Source organism: Tenrec ecaudatus, chromosome 10 (assembly GCF_050624435.1).
Source record: "Tenrec ecaudatus isolate mTenEca1 chromosome 10, mTenEca1.hap1, whole genome shotgun sequence".
Classification (NCBI taxonomy): Eukaryota; Metazoa; Chordata; class Mammalia; order Afrosoricida; family Tenrecidae; genus Tenrec; species Tenrec ecaudatus.
In genome coordinates this window covers 21,314,590-21,332,844 of record NC_134539.1, presented here as the reverse complement: position 1 = coordinate 21,332,844, position 18,255 = coordinate 21,314,590, and the positions used below count along the sequence as shown (strand labels likewise).

The window sequence follows — 18,255 nt, the reverse complement described above, 5'->3', positions numbered from 1 at the left end:
TCTTTAAAATGTGCAAAAATAGATCTTAGTATCAGTTTGACGAGCCAGTGAGCTTTTTCATTTTACACTGGCTATTAAAATATACCCCCATGAAAAAAGGGAACAATACATTTTGTTTTGGAGTACTTAGGGGCTCTATTTGGTACAGAATATTTCAAATGAAATAAAGTCTAAATAATCCCTGCTTTTCAAAAATTCAGTTTATGCCACCCTGCTTTTAGGAAAGACCTCAATCAGTACCTGTTTTCACTAATTGAAGGGAACCAGAAGATTTTCAAGTAAAAAGGCAAAACTAGCTGTTTTCCAGTGAGCGAGCCACAGAGGCCGCGCGCACCGAGCTGCGATGTCGATACTGCCAGGCTCCTCCCCAGGGACCCACACTGCACGGAGATTATTGCTCCTTTGTATCGGTCCTGCTTTGACTATTACCGGGGGGCTTCAGTATCATTTGGGAGGTTACTTTTTGGGTCTGGGATTGCAAAAACACTTTTCCTTCATAAATTAATAATTGTTTCCTCACTTTATTTTCAGAGTAGGGGGAACCTGCAAGTTGAGAGGACTGTATTTTCTATTTGCTTTTTTAAAAAATAAAAAGTGCTGACATTTTGTTTATTGGTTGGTTTCCTGGACATCTAACGAGAATACATGTGGAAAACATTGCATTGGGTAAGGAAGGCTGAAGGAGGTTCGAAGGCCAGAGGGACGACTCACCTTTGAGAGACCTGGTTCTTCAAAGCGAATGCACCAAGTGAGGGGATTCACTACTGGCTCTTGTGCTTCACGGGGGAAGTGACCACTTTGCTGGCCACTTCAACATTGCTGGCCCGTGGGGGCTGCGATTCAGGTTTACAAATAAATTACAGAATCTGAGGGAGAGGACTACATGTCCTGAAGACAAGAAAAATGTTGATTGAAAACTACATGTGTATAGCATATATTACCAGGGGTCCTCAAACTTTTTAAACAGGGGGCCAGTTCACTGTCTCTCAGACCCGTTGGAGGGCCAGACTACAGTTAAAAAAAACAAACCTATGAACAAAATCCTATGCACACTGCACGTATCTTATTTTGAAGTAAAAAAACAAACGGGGCAAAAACACCTGCAGGCCGGATAAATGGCCTTGCAGGCTACATGTGGCCTGTGCGCCATAGATGGAGGACCCCTGTAACATAAACTATATATAAGTGGATATAAAATGCCCCAATAGCAAGAACGATTGTAATTGTGGTATTTTAACTTTCCTAGACCAAATGCCTTGTCCCCATGCCCATGGTAGCCATGAAAACCAGCAGTGATACTGCCATTTGAAAGGCAGAACATTTAAAGTTCTTAAAAATGTAGCGCTGATACCAAGGCTCAAGTAGAAAGCAAATGTTTTGAGAATGATGAGGGCAACAAATGTACAAATGTGCTTGACATAAATTGGATGTCTGTATGGATTGTGATAACAGTTGTATGAGTCCACAATAAAATTATTTTAACACACACAAAAAAATAAAATGCTCCAATAGTGCGTACACTATGAACATCACATTTATGATATATGCTTATAGCGTATATACTATATAAACACATAGCATATATAATATCCATAACTGGATTCCAACACGGATTGACCCACAGGGTTTCCACGGCGATAATCTTGATAGAAGCAGACAACTTCATCTGTTCCCCTTGGAGCAGCTGGTGGGTTTGAACCACCCACTCTGCAGTTAGCAGCCCAGTGCTTACCCGCTGTCCCACAGAGTGGCAGAGCTTGGGCATCTGATGCGTTAGGTCTTCCAAGGAGCTTTAATGTGCAGCCCAAGTGGAAAGCATCACATCAGGTACCCAATGGTCATAATCACATGCAACCCCAACAGCACACTATGAAGGCAGGAGGGTTGACGCTGATTTTATTATCAACAATGAGCAGCAGCTTGTCTTCAAGGCAATCTCTCAGACACAAAGACACTGTTTTGATAGACTCTTTAAATAGACAAAAGGATAGACCACTGAAGAGACGTATAATACTCCCAAAGGGGGGAGAAATCTCTCTTAATAGAGAGCTTTCCAGAAGAACAACAACCAACAGTCATAAAGTTGATAGCACACATAGTAGAAAAAGAAGCATCTGTTTTTTCATTAAAACAAACTCTCCAACTCATGTAATTTAACCCACCAACTCAGAAGTAGAAACAAAAAGTCAAATACTTTTAAAATAAAACCAAAAAACGTGACACATTATAATGTGTGTCTACAGTTTCTCAAGTAGTTACCTTTTAGACTGAGTATTAAACACCCAGCCTTTCTCAGGAAGTCATGGTAAATCAAAGTATGGTTCTATGCATTCAGTAACATGCATCTTTTTTTCAGTGGAATAAAGGAGTCACTTCCTTAAAGAGCACTCTTTGTAGTACCGGTCTGTGTATCCGCTAGTAAGCCTCTTTTACAATGGAATACGGAAGTCGCTTCCTCAAAGAGAGCGCTTCTTGGTACAATCCCCTAAATCGTCCATCATTATCAGACACCGTGTTCTACAGAACAGGATCTTTCCCAGTGCATTCTGATTTCTAAAACAGCCTTACTATTTGATTATATTCATTGAAGAAAAAGAGGAAGATAGAGGAAAATATAAAGAAAACAAAGATTATTCAACGGGCCTCCTCTCAACAGGATAAAAGAGTGTCTATATTTCTTTTTAGTCATTTGGGATGGTTAGAGATTTTAAAAGCAAAATTAGCAATGTAAATGCTATGTATCCTTTCTTTAAAACTTCCTATTAACAGAATGATTTCTTCAGAACATTAAATATTACGTGGAAATGTGATCGCTCCTTGCTGCTTCAAAACTTCATTAAAGTTACCTTCAATTGGTGAATATTCCGATCGTTCAGCTTTTGGACTATTATACTCCACCCACCCCCCCAAAAAAAACAACAAACAAAACAAACTCCTCTTATGCATCACTGACAATTTGGAAAAGATAAATTCTTACAAATTATCACCTCAAAGAGTATACTTCTTAAAGCATTTTGGTATATTTTATCAAACTGCTCTCTCTCCAGAAACATTGTACCAATTTAGAGCTACATCAATAAATAGCCCAAGAGTCCATCTGCTTCTTTCCATGCTGGGAGCATGGAGTTACCCTTCAAACCCACTCCCCTCCTTTGTTGTTGTTGATCTAACAGGGGCACCTCTTGGTCTTTTTCCCTAAAATGTCAGATTCTTTTTTCTGCATGTTGTTTATTTTCTTGTTTTAAGAAGCAGCCTAAGTCTCATATGAGAAATCTCTAAATGTGTGATTTCTTCTCTTTCTTCTCATGTTTTCTAACCAGGAAGGCCATGGAAATGGCACGTCTTTTCCATTTTCTTTTAAGTTCAGCAGGAACTGCCAGAGTGATTGGAATGAGAGAGACATCTTTTCTTCTGGGCAGCACCATTTCAGTGTCTTGGCAATAAAACGGAGAACTGGGCCGTATTCTGAAAGAAAAGGAGACACTAATAACTAGGCGAATCAAGAACTTTCCAGCAGGCAGCTGCTCCCATACTTGGGTGAGCAGATCATCATCCGGGGAACTTGTTAAAAACCAGATTCTGATTGGGTAACAGTGAGAACCAATGGGGTAAGCAGCCTGCATAAGCACCCCAGAAAGATGGTTGTGTAATATCAGAAGGCAGATCTACCAGGCCGGATGAGGACGGTTGTTCTCAAGCACTCCACTCACACCCCGCCTGCCCATTTCCTGCAGAGTGAAGTTAAGACACTGGTCTCAGACGTCTGTTCTGATTCTCTCTCCAGCGTTTGAAGCCCACGAGGAGGTGTTTTTATAAACCACCCTTCAGACGGGTTTGATAAACCCCAAGCATGGCTACTATTCCCGCCTCCCCCCCCCCCCCGTCAGTCCGTAGAGGCTTGTGTACTGCTACCATGCCAAGCAGGATGCTGCTGAGCTTACAGACTAAGCGGGACTGGGAAGAAAGGCCTGGTGGTACAATTAACAATCACAACAAATCAGTTACAATGATCTGATGCCATTGTACATGCGGTCACCATGAGCCAAGGGCAGGCTGGCCAGCAGCTAATAACCCACTCACTCTGCATCTTATTCTGCTATGAGAACCACCACCACCACCAAACCCTTTCTGTGTATCCAATTGCCAAACAAAATAGGATCTTCCTTCGCCGCCGAAACGCTTATGTGTCTTTGTAAACCACAGCTTGGCGGATAGCAGGAAAGTAGTTCTCAATGAAATCAGTGAGCAGATGAATGATTTACAGCTATCTCAGGGCTCGGAAGACAGAAGCAGTCAGAATAAGGGGTTATTAGAATACTAGAGAATGGAGACCCCCCCATCCTCCGTTTTGTCTGAGCAGCGGTTTTCAACCTGTGGGTCTTTCAACCCCTTTCACAGGGGTCGCCCGATTCGTAACAGTAGCAAAATTAGTTCTGAAGTAGCAACAAAAATGTTATAGTTGAGGGTCACCCCACACGAGGAGCTGTATTAAAGGGCAGCTGCATGAGGAAGGTGGAGCAGGGACTCTGAATTCAGGTCCTACACCCTTCTGAGGTTGACTACAACCACATACACAGAACTTCGTTAACTCCCCTGCCACATGTTAGCCTCAGTAGCAGCAAAAGTATATTAGTCAACCAAGTCATAGACTCTCATTTCCTGTTGTTCTTTGACTAACAGTAAGAGGGGCGGGGGCCACTATTTATTCATCCAACAACATTGATCTTCCTGGTCAGAACTGTGGACAGGGTTAAAATCAATTGAAGTGTTCTGCTCTTATGGGCACTCTGGCGGGGAAGGCAGACTTCAAATTCCAATACTGCTCCTCCGAGACACAGCAGGGAGCCCTGTGGGTATAGTGGCTATGTGTTGGGCCGCGACCCTCAAGGTTTGCAGTTCAAAACCACCAGGTGCTCCATGGAAGAAAACATGCAAGACTTTCTACTCCTGTCAAGAGAGTCTCAGAAACTCACAGGTAGTTCTACCCTGTCCTATAGGGTTGCTATGAGTTGGTGTGGACTCAATGGTAGTGAGAGACAGACACACATATACACACTATCACTGGGACAGGTTTGTGCAAATGCCATTGTGCAAATACTTCTCAGCCAACCCGGGATGTCACAATGGATTTTGACATCAACCACCGTGTTAGAACACCGAAACCAGTCCCAGCTCAAGCTGGCGGCCATGCTTCCCGCCCACACCACTGCTGCCAGACTGCCACTCTCTTTCAGGGCGGCTCGGCCCTAATACAGACGTGGAGGGCTTGGATCAAGCTCCCAAGTTCTTTCTCAGTTGTGCCGCGGGTTCTGAGAGTACAGGTGTATTCTAGGAGACCCCAGGAGAAGGGTCCAAACTCAGCTTATCAGGGCCGCATAAGGCCCACAAAACCATCCATGCCAGGCGACACACCGCCCGCCTCCCAAAGAGAAAAGAGCTTTGTGCCAGTGTCAGCTCTTCAGCCGAGGATGTCGGCTCACCAGCTGAAGAAAGAGGAAGGGGTTCACTGTGCTACTCTAGAAACGCGGCCTGTAAGCCAGCGGTTGAGGCTGAGTGGCAGTGGGCGGGGGCCGGGGGGGGGGAAACGTACCTTCAGGTCACGGAGCGTCTCCGACCACTCCATGGGCCCGAGCTGCGGTATGACGGTGAGGAGCAGGCTTTTGGCTTTGTTGGCATTTTCTTTCAAGGTCTTTAAGACTCTGTCCACGGAGACCTAGAGAAACAGCAGCCCATTTAGAGCAAATTCAATTATTTCCACTCCTTTTCAGGGACCACAGTCCCGCTTTTTCCCCGAGCCCCACCTGATCTACAATGTCAGCTTCCTATAGTGTGAAACCTCTGAGCCCAAGCTCCGCATTTATGCACAAGGGCAGCTTAAGCGGGGTTTTAAAAAAGTTTCATTAGCACTTTACAATTCAGTAATTCAATCCTATCAAGAAGAGTTGTAGAATAATCATCATATTCAATTCTAGAACATGTTCTTTCTCCTTGCATAGTCATTGTTATTCATGTAATTATGTTCCCCCTAATTGTGACAAAAATATACACAACAGAATTCTCCAATTCCCCAACTTCTACTTGTGAAACACAGTGTCACTGATTATACTCTTCCTGCTGTACAGCCACCACTGATATCCTTTCCAAATTATTCACCATCACCGACATAAACTCAACGCCCACTACGCAGCACCCCTTTCCCCTGCAGCGAGGGTCCCCGGACTGCATCTGGCATCTGTGGAAAGCACCCAAGGGCTTCCATTTGTGTCAGAGAAATGACCTCGGCTGGGCAATGGGTATGAACTTAAAAATACATGCACTTTCAGGGGTATACAACGTAACTAGTTGTGGTCTGAGAGTTGTTGCTATACTGGATAACCAATCGATACATGTTCCCAGAGAAGTATTCTAATTACACTGATGGAAGCAATGCATCAGCATATGAAGCCTTGCAGAAAGGCTGGCAACATCTCTCTCTCTCTCTCTCTCACACACACACACACACACACACACACACACACACACACAGTCATTACTGCGGTGGGAGAACAAAACCATTTATTGATGCCCCCAGAATCTCATGATCTCGCTAGATCCAACTGTGAATGTACAGAAAACACGGAGGTTGGAGAGTGTGTTCAAGTACCCTAAGGGGGTAATTTCTGTGATAGGGAATGTGAAAAACGTCTTAGGACAATGTTCTCTCTTCTTGGAAAACCTACAAGGGGAAAGAAACAAAAGACCTTACGATGTAGGCGATCATGTATAGCATTTGTGATCGCTGGAAAGTTGCCCTTTTGCCTGAATAAGATCTCAGGGGCTCACTGTTGCGTGTGATCACGCTGTGTGTGTCAGAGAGCTTCTGAGGCAGCTTTGGATAAACGGGAGGAGGGGCTACAGCTGGAGAGGACTGGCCCGAGTGGACAGGAGAACGGCTGATGCTGGAAACATGGAAGCTTCTACTTGGGTTCACGACAGAAACTGTCTTCTGAGGAAAAGTTGGAAAAATCAAAACCAAAAACCTGCCACGAGCTCTGGCAGCAGGACAATGGGCCAGCAGTGGCAGAGTCCTCGTCCAGCTTCACCATGCTTGGGAGCAAGCTGAGATTCAGGAGCATGGCGATGGCGCTTCTTCCCCATTTCCTCGGACACACAGTCCCGAGCACTCCCACGAACTCCCCGAACCCAAGCGGAGTAAGCCAGGTGCTGAGGGACACAGAATGGCAGGCGGTAGGCGAAAGGCCAGGAAGTGTCCACGGAGGGTGAGTCCTGAGTACAGGCTCAGAAGCCATCCAGATTTGCTGCTGGATTTACCTTGCCTCTAACTCAGAGCGTAGTTTCTGTGCTCCCAACTAACAGCTTCGGTCGACAGCTTTTTACCGCGCAGCTGGTCTACTACAGAACAGCACGGTGCATGCTCTCTGCAAACCACTGCCACTGGGTCTATTCCATCCCCAGCGAGCAAGGGCTTCTGAGGCTGTCACTCTTCGGGAGAACAGACAGGAGGTAAATGTTACAGGCCACAATCTGCGCCGGACTGGTGAGTGGGCACGTGAGCTGACGTTTCCTGAATTGGAATCAGCGCCTCAGCACCAGGAGGCCGAGCTAGCCGTAGGTTATCAAAGCTAACAATCAGCTCGTGCGCTGTGACTTAAAAATCTCTATGTGCAAATCTCTTACAAGTGACAGGAGCTGCATCAGTATAAAACACATCTTCACTTCCACTTGGAATAATGCAAAGCAGCGCCTGGTATTCTTAGTAAAGTTGTAAAATGCAGGAACTGCCGTGACATTTCCCCAGAACAGGACCTGTACCACTATCAAGGCCCTGAGAGCCGTCTTTACTCATCTGCAGACACAGAAGCATCTGACAGTCACAACTGTGATTGCCCCGTGAGGCATTCACATGAAAGCAGCACAAACACACAAGAAGTAAGGAAACAGTACCAACTTTACATGAAACTAGATGGAAGTAAGGAATATCACCTCCATTAAAGGAGCCCCCAACCTAGCCCTAACCCCAACACTAACCCTAACCTATCCTGAATACAGGGTCAGAAGCCATCTAGGAGATTTACATAGCTTACACTGTTCTTGTGCTGATAAGCCAATCCTCTGTTCCAGGCCCAGCCTACATTTCACAGGCTTCTCCCCGGCACACCCCACTCGGCAACACCATAAAAGCACCAGAGACCCTCCCTGCTACCAGCCAGCACTCGACTAGCTAGCTGGTCCACAGATGTCACTTGTTCAACTGCCAACTTGCCAGGAGCCCTGGTGGCTAGAAATTGGGCTGCTACCTACAGGGCCCATGGTTAAAACCTACCAGCAGTTCCAAGATAGGAGGATGAGGCTGTCTGCCCCTGACAAGGTTTACAGTCTAGGACACACTAGACAGGGGGTCACTATGAATCAGATCGACTTGAAAGCAGTGGATTTGGAATCCCAACTAAACTACCGGCACCACACCCCTCCCTCACCCCAACTGATAGCAAAGGCAACAGGCTAGGTAACTTGTACTCGGGTCCCACTGGGCCCAAAGACATGGAGGATCTAAAATTGACAGGTGGCTGCAGGGAGTTTCAAAACCACCACAGGCTGTGACTCTTGGCGTGAAGAGCAACACAAGTTACCTTCATTCTGCAACTAAAGACTAAGCTCCAAATGACTTCCAGCACACGCAGTGCCTACAGTTCACTGCTGATCCTTGGAGTCAAAGTGCCCTCTCCTTCCTATGAGGATCTTGGTTTTCACTTTCCCAAAGGAGAATCATTTAAAAAAAGAAAGAAAGAAATCTGGTACTACCTAATGATAATGTATGCAAAAAAGAGCTGACTTGGACACCCCGTTTCAACTCCCCAAGGGAGCCGCTCCTACCATTGTTTTGGTTCATCTTCTCGAAATATTCCATCGGCATGCAAATAACCACATATTTATCTCTTTGGACACACCCACGCCCCCATGTCAACACAAATAGAACTGGTGCGCATCTTGGGCATCCCTTGACCATTCAACCTTCCTTCAAGTCCAGGAGCCTTGAGGAAAAGCACTTTCTGGAGCGATTGCAACAGAAACAAACAGTGGACACGTTCTCCCACGCTGGGTGTCCCGGGCCTCGGAAACCCGCTGCAGGAGGGCACGCTCAGGAGAGAATTCACTTACCGCTTCCTCGTGTTCCTTCCAGCAATCGTAATCGGTTGCCATGGCGATACTGGCATAGCAAATCCCAGCCTCTTTCGCAAGAACCACCTCTGGAACTGTGGTCATGTTGATCACATCTGCCCCCCAGGCACGGAACATGAAGCTTTCAGCACGGGAGCTAAACCGGGGACCCTCGATTGTGACCATTGTCCCCTTCGAGTGACATCGGAGTCCTAGCTTCTTGGCAGTTTCTATGAGGACCTGAAAGACAGCGGGCCACACACTCAAAGTACATGGACATGCAAAGGGCGTCCGACTTCACGTTCCCCTAATGTTTAAGGAACTGAGCGCTACATCACAGATGTTTGCAGAGTCTCTGGAAGTTCACACAGGGTCTTTCCTAGATCCCAACCCACTGACACAGCCCCCATCTCACAGATCCCTTGCATCTACAGCTACAGTGACATTCGCCAAGACCTAGCTGCTTCTGCACCCACAAGTGCACTCTAATCGCACTGACTCCCTCAGTCTTCACCCCTTTACCTCCAAGACGTTTCTCACCATACCCCCCCCCCCCAAAAGAGATTCCGGGGACCATCTCCAGCTCCCGAGAAGTTCCATTCCCATTGCGCTTTTACATGAAATCTGAGGCGGCTTGTAAAAACTTTTGGTTAGAAGGTGGTTTCTTCATAGTCTCCTCGCCTCTCCAAGGACTGACGGTGAGACAGGACGCGACTGTGCTGGGAGCTTCAGCCTGGCAAACTCTTATCTTGGCTTCCATTTAGTGGAAAGGCCAGACATAAAAAGTTTCAGAAACATCATGAACAAGCAGATGCCTTTTGTTCAGTGTTTTAATTCGTAACCAGTCTCTCATTTTCAGGCAATCAATTGCATTCCCCCCCCTTAACACGTGTTTTAATACCCCCCTCTTAATAATATTTTTTAAAGTCTCTAAAACTCAATAGCACACTGCTGAAGTCACCTAACCTTGGTATGTCTTAGTTTCTTCAGCCACAACAAAGAAAACAATGCATAACTTGGAGGTGATGCAGAGATTAAATGAGCTCAGGTATGTCCAGCAAAGAACTGGCCAGGTTCACTGTAAACACTACAGAGCAGAGAAACTGGAATGGGCAGTGCCGGCCCAGAGATAAGACTCAGGGGCAGGAAAGGGCAGGAAGGAAGAACTACGGGGAACAGGCAACACAGGGAGGCAATGGGAAGGAGGCTGTTACTACCTTGTGGGGCTCACGACCAATGCCACGAAGATCTGGATGGGAAACAGTACAAAACCTCCCCTCACAGAAGGGTTGTGGGGGAGGAGACGGGCCAGTCAGGGTGCAGTAGAGCACTGATGAAACACACAACTTTCCTCTGGTTCTCTAATGCTTCCTCCCCCCACTATCATGACCCCAATTCTACCTTGCAAATCTGGCTAGACCAGAGCTAGTACACGGGTACAAATAAGAGCTCACATCACAGGGAATCAAGGACAGATAAACCCCTCCGGACCAATATTGGGAATAGCCATCCCAGGAGGGTCAGGGGGAGGTGGGGGGAGAAAGGGGGAACCTATCACAATGATCTACCTATAACCCCCACCCCAGGAGGATGGAAAACAGAAAAGTGGGTGAAGGGAGATATCAGTCAGTGTAAGACATGAAAATGTTTTGAAAATGATGATAGCAACAAATGTACAAATGTGCTTGACACATGGATGGATGTATGGATTGTGATAAGAGTTGTACGAACCCTCAATAGGAGATTATATAAAACAAGGCACCTCCTAGTCAATAGAAAGCTCCAATCTAGGCCCAATCATGCCTACACATGCTGAAGCACAGGAAAAAATAAACCAATTTTCTTAAAAACAATCTATTCCATATACTAAGGAAACGAGGGGATTTTTAAACAAAAGCCCTAAAAACTCCCAAGTTGGAACGGTGAAAAACCAGACCATGAATGGTAGATAGAAATTACATTATGTTTACAAATTGTGTAAGTGCTGAAAATCAGATTTACTACCAAAGTTCTCCTTAAAGGGGTATAAAGATTATAAATATAAAGGCCTAAATTCTCACCGGTCCCCGCCGCCCACCCCCCTCCAATTAAGTTATAATCTGTCCAATCCTGCTCTCATGAAAAATCTACACTATGTATCTTGGCTAAATTCAGTGTGCCTCTAGAGACGTGGTAACGTAAAAGGTGAGCACAGCTTGTGGGAGCCACTTTCACCTCTGGCATTACTCTGGGACTTCTTAGGGCCCACAGGCCCGAGGAGGCAATGAGAGAAGGGCTGTGGCCGTGGCAGCCACTGAGCTGGGAGGACGTGCCACGAGAACCAGCACTCCGGGCAGCTGAGGCTACAGAGGCACCAGAAGTAACAATGGTGGGCTGATAGCGGGGTAAAGGATTGAATTCTTTGTAGTCTGCCTCCAGCTCATCAATATGCTAAAATCAGAGCTCGGGAAAAGAACGTACAGGCGTACAATGATGAAATGGCTGCAGCCTTACTAGCGAGAGAAGCCCAACATCCCACACCACCCAGCTGCATGCGCTCAGCTCTGGCTCCCAGAGCCCATGCGCCAGAGCAGAATTGTGCTCCACAGACTTTGAATGGGCTGGGTTCAGGAAGCTGATCTTATCTTTTCCCTGTGGGCCTCTGGGCGATTTCACTAACCACCTCCGGGTTAGCTCCACCCAGGGCCCCACTCCTCAGCCCCAGGGGGAAAAAGCCCTTCATAAACCTTCCATGACTTTCCCCTTGAGAGGGGAAGAGCAATCCCTGACCGAGCCCATTCACCACCCCCTCTACCTGGCCCCCTCCAATGGTTCATTTGCACACTTTTCAAAGAGACGACAAACCTCTCTGGTCTTGGGGCAGAATGGCTCTGCCATGGGAATATGGCACACTCCTCGGGCACAGGAATGGCTCCCATCATAGAAGGTCTGAGGCCTCGTGGTGGTCCTACAAGACAGAGCAAAAAGGTTTGCTTGTTTGTAAAGACTTCTCGCAGCTACCACCCGGGGCCCAGCCAGCCATTGTCTGGAGCTCAACATCTTAGATAAAAAGCAGCTTCGGGATGGCTCAAGGCACACGGTTTTTCTAGTTCTGGGCTGGTCCCAACACGTTATCCATCAGGAATTCAGTGTTAGCGATCTGGCAGCTGAGGCGGGCTCACCCAGCCACACCCGTGTTTCAGCCCAGCTCCCTCCCCGGGCTCAAGGAGGATGGTGGAACATGCAGGAAGCCAATGCACAATTTCCCAACCGCCACAGAAGCAGAGGAGCAAATCATGCGCTTCCTAGGTCCACCGTCCAGATGCAGCCATTTCCCAAGAAATCTGTTGAACCAGCTTCATCTGCTGTCTTTCATGACAAACCTCGGGCCTCAGGCCACCCTATTTCAGAGGCATCAAATGTGTGAATTATTTCCCATCACAATGCCATGATCACACATGACAGAGAGGATGGTGATTCTTCATTATGGCCCATTTTCTAACCGTTGCGCACTTTGCGTCAGTCCAGACGGCTTGCTTGACCATTTGACAGACCTTTTTCTAAAATGGAGAGCAATTCCGGCTCGCCCAGCCCCAGCTCACTGGTCAGGCCACTGACCCCTAAAGGAAGAAGCTTTCGTCCCAGTCCACACTCTGCAATCAGTCTCTTTGCCACCTTGTTTACTCCAACTCACCATTCTGAAGCGTCTCAGTTCCAACTTTTGGGGAAAACATTTTTGGATCAACAAAAGAAAGGATGACATGACTTCCACTGCCACGTCACCCAGCCTTTTCTCATCAGAAACGCTCAGAATGAGTCATGCTCTACGCCCTGTCAATTGTCCCACCCATGAGTGAGATAGGAAAGGGGAGCCCTCGTCTTCCTGTCAGAAACAAGGAGAGCGGGGGAGAGGCGGGTGGGGGAAAGTCAACAGGGGATAGTCAAGTGCCAGCGATGTTCTCTTCCAAGGGGAGAGGGGGGGTGGGGCGCACGGGTGGGAAGTAGCCCCGACAAAGTTACTGCTCGCGAGAGAATGACAAGCAGCTGGCCAGCTCTGCCAAAGTTAACCCAGTACTTCCATTCCCTCCCATGCCAAGCAGTGGCCCTAGCTGGCACCAACCCCATCCCACCCAGAGGAATGGAAAACCTTGCCTGTGCTTCCCAATCCTTTGTGGCTTAAGGATAAGACTAAGTGATCCCCGTGACAAGTCCAGATGAAGTTGAAGAACGGGTCAAATGACTAAATCAAGGCTTTTTCTCTTGGTGAAACACACTGGTGAGATGGGGCCATGCATTAGACTCCAGCTTTGGCTTGGTTGCAACTTTCAATGAGTCAAGTGTTATCACCGACACGCTCACTCACACTGCAGAAACCCCCCCAGAATCCATCCAATGGACGCTCAAGTGGCAACACCCGTTTTATGGCTCTCCACCTTCTCTCTCTCCTCCAGCTCTGCCTTACTTTGCCTCTCTGCTTTGAGATCTGACCTTCAGATAGACAATTTATGAGGGGACTTCACCAAGCTCATGGAAAAATTCCATTACCTTTTAATTCAATTTTCCTTAAGAACTTTTGGAAACCTTCTTGTACAGTGAAAACTGACCATAGAATGAACACCCTCTCTCAGGGGGTGCACTTTATGTTTTCCTCTGAAAGCTCGAGATCTTGGTAAGACTTTTCTGATCTCATTTTCCAAGGCTGAAGGATGAGTGGCAAGGTTCTACTCATTTAGGAGGGCATTATGAGGCTTACAGGGGTTTGGGGATTCAGGGCAGATGCCTCACCTCCCACGTGGGACGGGTTCAGCTCCTGGCCAGTAAGTCTCAGGTGCTTGCGCCTCCAATGCTACCAGAGGAGGCTTACCTGTTACTGTCATGCTCAACAGGTTTCAGCAGAGCTGACTAGACTCAGCTGGGCTAGGAATAGAAGTCTGGCAAGGGTACATGCACAAAGCCAGCCAATGAAAACGCACACAACGGCGCACTCTAAGCCACTGTGACCCGAGTCAGCCAACAACAAGAACCGTGTGAAGACGGAGTCTACAAAGATGCCCAGAGATCCTGCATCAGTTCAGAAAGGGAGGTCTGGGTTAGAGACATTTGGGTCGGCACCAAGAAAAAGCCCATCTAATGAAGAAGAGCTGTGTGCAAGGATTAAGCTTCCGAGTGTAAGCTTGTGAGGCGCAGGAGAAAGGGCTAGCTTTAGGGGAAAAATAAAGGCATTAGAACCAACTAATAGCTGCCTTCGGGAAAGAAATCTTCAGTGGCTACCAAGGACAGGAGGAAGGAAGACGAGACAGGCAGTCAACAGTAAGGGGGATACCAGCACAAGGATGACCCAGGCAAAGGAAGATGCTGGCAGCTACACAGAGTTCGAGGCAACCAGGTAAGGATGACTACATATACCATCGGGTAATAACCAACAGTAATCTACAAGTGAATACCTATGTAAGCGTGCAAGGTGAGCAGGCTCGGGAAGGCAAACAGACCACATGGAGTGCACAGAGGTCTGGCTGAGGATATTTATATGTATATGATGTGTCCATGGACATAGGAAACCCAGGGGAAATTACGAAAACGTCAGAGCCATAACTAAACACCGAGGAAATGAATCACTGGGCTGGGGGGACATCTATCACAGTAGGCCCAATATAACCCACAACGACACTGTTCCTTATCCCACTTTGGTGAGTACTGCCTGGGGCCTCAAACGCGTAACTCTTGGTCTCTACCTGCCCAGAGCAAGGAAGAGTGAAGACAATCAAAGACCCAAAGGACTAACTTACCACCCAAACTACCGCCTCCACTATGCTGAGACCAGAAGAACCAGATGGTGCCTGGCTACCACCTCTGGACGCTCTGAAAGGATAAAAAGGAAGGCTCTGACAAAAATGGGAGAAACACACACATCAAAACCCAAAGCTATTAGTGAAGCAGTAGAGAGAGCCCGTAGGCATCCTGCAAATCTGGGCCCAACCCTTCTGCAGCCATCTCCTTCCAGTCTCTGCGAGGGGTACACAACGCGAACAGCAACACCCCTGAGGAACCTCGGAACCACCGGCTGTGTGAGACTGCAAACCAACGGGCGGGAGGCAGACAGGGCAGGAAGAGAGAAGAATGGAAAGAGGGGACCCAGGGAGGCAGTGGGAAGAGGGCTGTAGCAGAGGGCACTGTCATCAATGCCCGAACAGCAGACACTGTTGAATGAAAAGCAACCTGCGCTGTAACCTTCCACCCAAGCACAACAACAGCCAAGCCAACCACAGGTCAGAATGTTAGAAGAGAATGTGTAGATGGGGGATGCCTCTCCACTCAGCTTGGCCATCTGTCTATCTACCCCTGGGGTTTCTCGTATCTCAATGGCATCCAGGTATTCAAATGAGACCCGCCTGTCAAATTCTTATGTACTGCAACACACACACACACCCACACACACGGAGGAGGCAGTATTACGCTGAAATTCGCACGGAGCTTACTATTACACCCAAGGTGAATAGAGACCAGTAACAAAGGAAATTCTAAAATGAAAAAGTAACTTTAAGAAAGCTGTCCCTCGCAACGCCTTCCTCCCCCCGCCCGCCGGTTTGTTACAGAGAAATTAGAGTATCTTACCCATCAGCATGAAGTCTGGAACAAGTGCCTGTGAAGGCCTGAGAGAGAGAGAGAGAGAGAGAGAGAGAGAGAGAGAGAGAGAGAGAGAGAGAGAGAGAGAGAGAGAGAGACCGCGCGCAAGTGGAAGGGAGAGTCAGGGAGAGTGAGTGAGTGAGTGAGTGAGTGAGAGAGAGCGCGCAAGGCGCAAGAGCAAGCAGACTTCAGTCCCAGGGTTGAGCCTGGGCAGGAAGTTCGCCTACTGCCAGTTCCAGCCACAAAGGCCATTTCTCAAAGCTAGCCATGACAGCTTCTCCGAAAACGAACGGAAACTCACCCTTGGGCAGGATGTCCTCAATAAAAAGGAAATCTAATTTGGGCCTAGGTTTGTATCGATTAACTGAATTTCAGTGTCATCCTGAGAAAACGAGCTCTCTAAGTCCATTTCTTCAAGAAGCAAGCAACTGCAATCCCGGCCTCTACCCGGGCCGCGGATGAAGAGCCGTGCTGGGCTGATTCTGACGCACAGCAGCCTCGTGCGGGTCCGAGTGTAACTGTGCTCCGTGGGGTTCTCAGCACCGACTTTTCTCCTGAAGGGGCTGAGTGGACCCCGACTTCCAGCCTTTTGGTAGGTAGCCATTTGCACCACCCCGGGAATTCACAAATGAAAACAGGGCCACAAATCACCTTAAGGAGGGAGTTACATCTCAATAGACCTTGCTGCAGTGACACGCACACATCAGCCTGAGGGCAGATAATGCTGGTTACCACGCAGATTGCCTAGAGGATTGATGAACAGCCTCTGCTCTTGGCACACTGTCACCTGAAATCATCGCACAGGTACACACCTGCTAAACACAGGCAGTGGAAGCCGTTTTATAGGTTAGTGAAAGAATGTAAAAATGTACGCTTCTTCGGGAAAGAAGCCGTGTCTACACAGCAGTTCCCTAAACAGAAGGGGCCTCATCAAGAGAGTCCTTGAATGGCGCTAAGGGTTAAGTACTAGACTACTAGCCAAGAGGCTGTCAGTTGGAGTCCACCCAGGTGCACCTTGGTGGCTAGGCCTGCCACAGCCTGGGAAATCCTATGGTGCAATTCTACTCCACACACCTGAGGCTGCCACGAGTCAGCACAGGCAGGACGGTAACTACCACCACCACCAGGAGACCACACTGGAATCTATTCTTGCTCCCAACAAACAAAAGTCACACTGTCTACCTTGCTAGCTGGGTGGACCCAACACCTCCCCAACAACCTCTACCAGGAAAAAGCGGTTTGGGATGACGGCTCCGTTCTGGTGAGCAGCCGAAGTGGTAAGGCTGTGGCAAACAGAAAAATGACCTCCCCAAGATGTCGACATCCTAATTCCCAAGCCTGTGGTATGTGACCTTATATGGCCAAGGGGAACTAAGGTTGCTAGTCAGCTGACCTTAAAATAGCCCCAGGGACTCACAGGAGTCCTTTATCACGTGGAAGAGGAAGGCAGAAGTGCCAGGGTCAGCGGGCACGGTGAGACCTGCCTGAATGGCTTTGAAGATGGAAGAGGGCCGCAGGCCACAGCAGGCAGCACCTGGATGTCGGGAAGCACCTGGGAAGGAATGCAGTCATACCCAGCATCTCAATTTTAGCTCAGTGAGACCCAGGTCAGAACCACCCCCCCCCCACCCCCCAAACTTCAGAACTGGAGATAATTCGTTTATTGTGTTTAAGCTTCTAAATGTATGCTAATCAGTTACAATGGCTGTAAGAAACTAATAGACATGCTTTGAGAGGGTTTCGACAGAAATAAATGGTTGGGGCTGTATGTCTGCTCCCTCTATTTGTTCCTGAGGATCCCTTGTGATGTGATGGGTTACACAGTACGGCTGCTCTGCAGGAGAAAGGCGAGGTTAGTCTTAGAAACCCACAGGAGCAGTTCTACCCTGTCCTATATAGCCTACTATGAGCTGGAAGCGACTCAATGGCAGTGGACTTTTGCTTCAACCAGGAAATTCTCTAAGGGGTCTGCTCGTTATAGCTCACCAGCAACTTAGGATCCCACTGGAAGCAGGCTCATTTGGCTGACTGACTGAGTCACCTCGGTTGGGTGAGTCACGCGGGCCTGTTCCTTATCCTTCAAAGGGGTGACTGCCATCACCTCATAGGCACCCTGAAGACAAAGCCGAGCCACACGAGTCCCTGCTCATGGAAAATCTGTTTTCCTACTGCTCTTCTGGCCACGCAAGCATGTGGCACTCCCTTAAGGACCTCCAGGCAAGGTGAACAACAAGAAAGTAGCTTGTGATTGGTACACGAGGAGGCTAATATGCTGGGGCAAGTCCGTACACACCCAGGCCGTGGAAGGTGCTCGCCGAGAGAACACGGGTGTTTGCACAGATGAACAGGAGGAAAAGCTCTGCAGAGGGGCAGGCAGCGTGACGCAATCCTGCCTCATGGGTGCAGGCTCCTGGGTGGGGTGATGAAAGACAAAAAACTGGAAGTAGAGAGTAGGAATGGCTGCATCCCATTGTGAGTGTCATTAATGCCGCC

General features: G+C 48.0%; 1 protein-coding gene across 1 annotated transcript in view; it reads right to left on the bottom strand.

Moving 5' to 3' along the window:
• Positions 1-1,879: 1,879 nt before the first annotated feature.
• The window catches only part of MTAP (methylthioadenosine phosphorylase), a 43,761-nt gene continuing 27,385 nt past the window's right edge, over positions 1,880-18,255 (bottom strand). Inside the window, exons 5-8 of the mRNA XM_075559996.1 lie at positions 12,004-12,106; positions 9,160-9,399; positions 5,591-5,713; positions 1,880-3,465 (exon numbers count right to left, since the gene is read on the bottom strand). Coding sequence (XP_075416111.1) covers positions 3,427-3,465; positions 5,591-5,713; positions 9,160-9,399; positions 12,004-12,106 — 505 coding nt within the window. The 3' untranslated portion in view covers positions 1,880-3,426. The remainder of the gene's footprint in view (positions 3,466-5,590; positions 5,714-9,159; positions 9,400-12,003; positions 12,107-18,255) is intronic.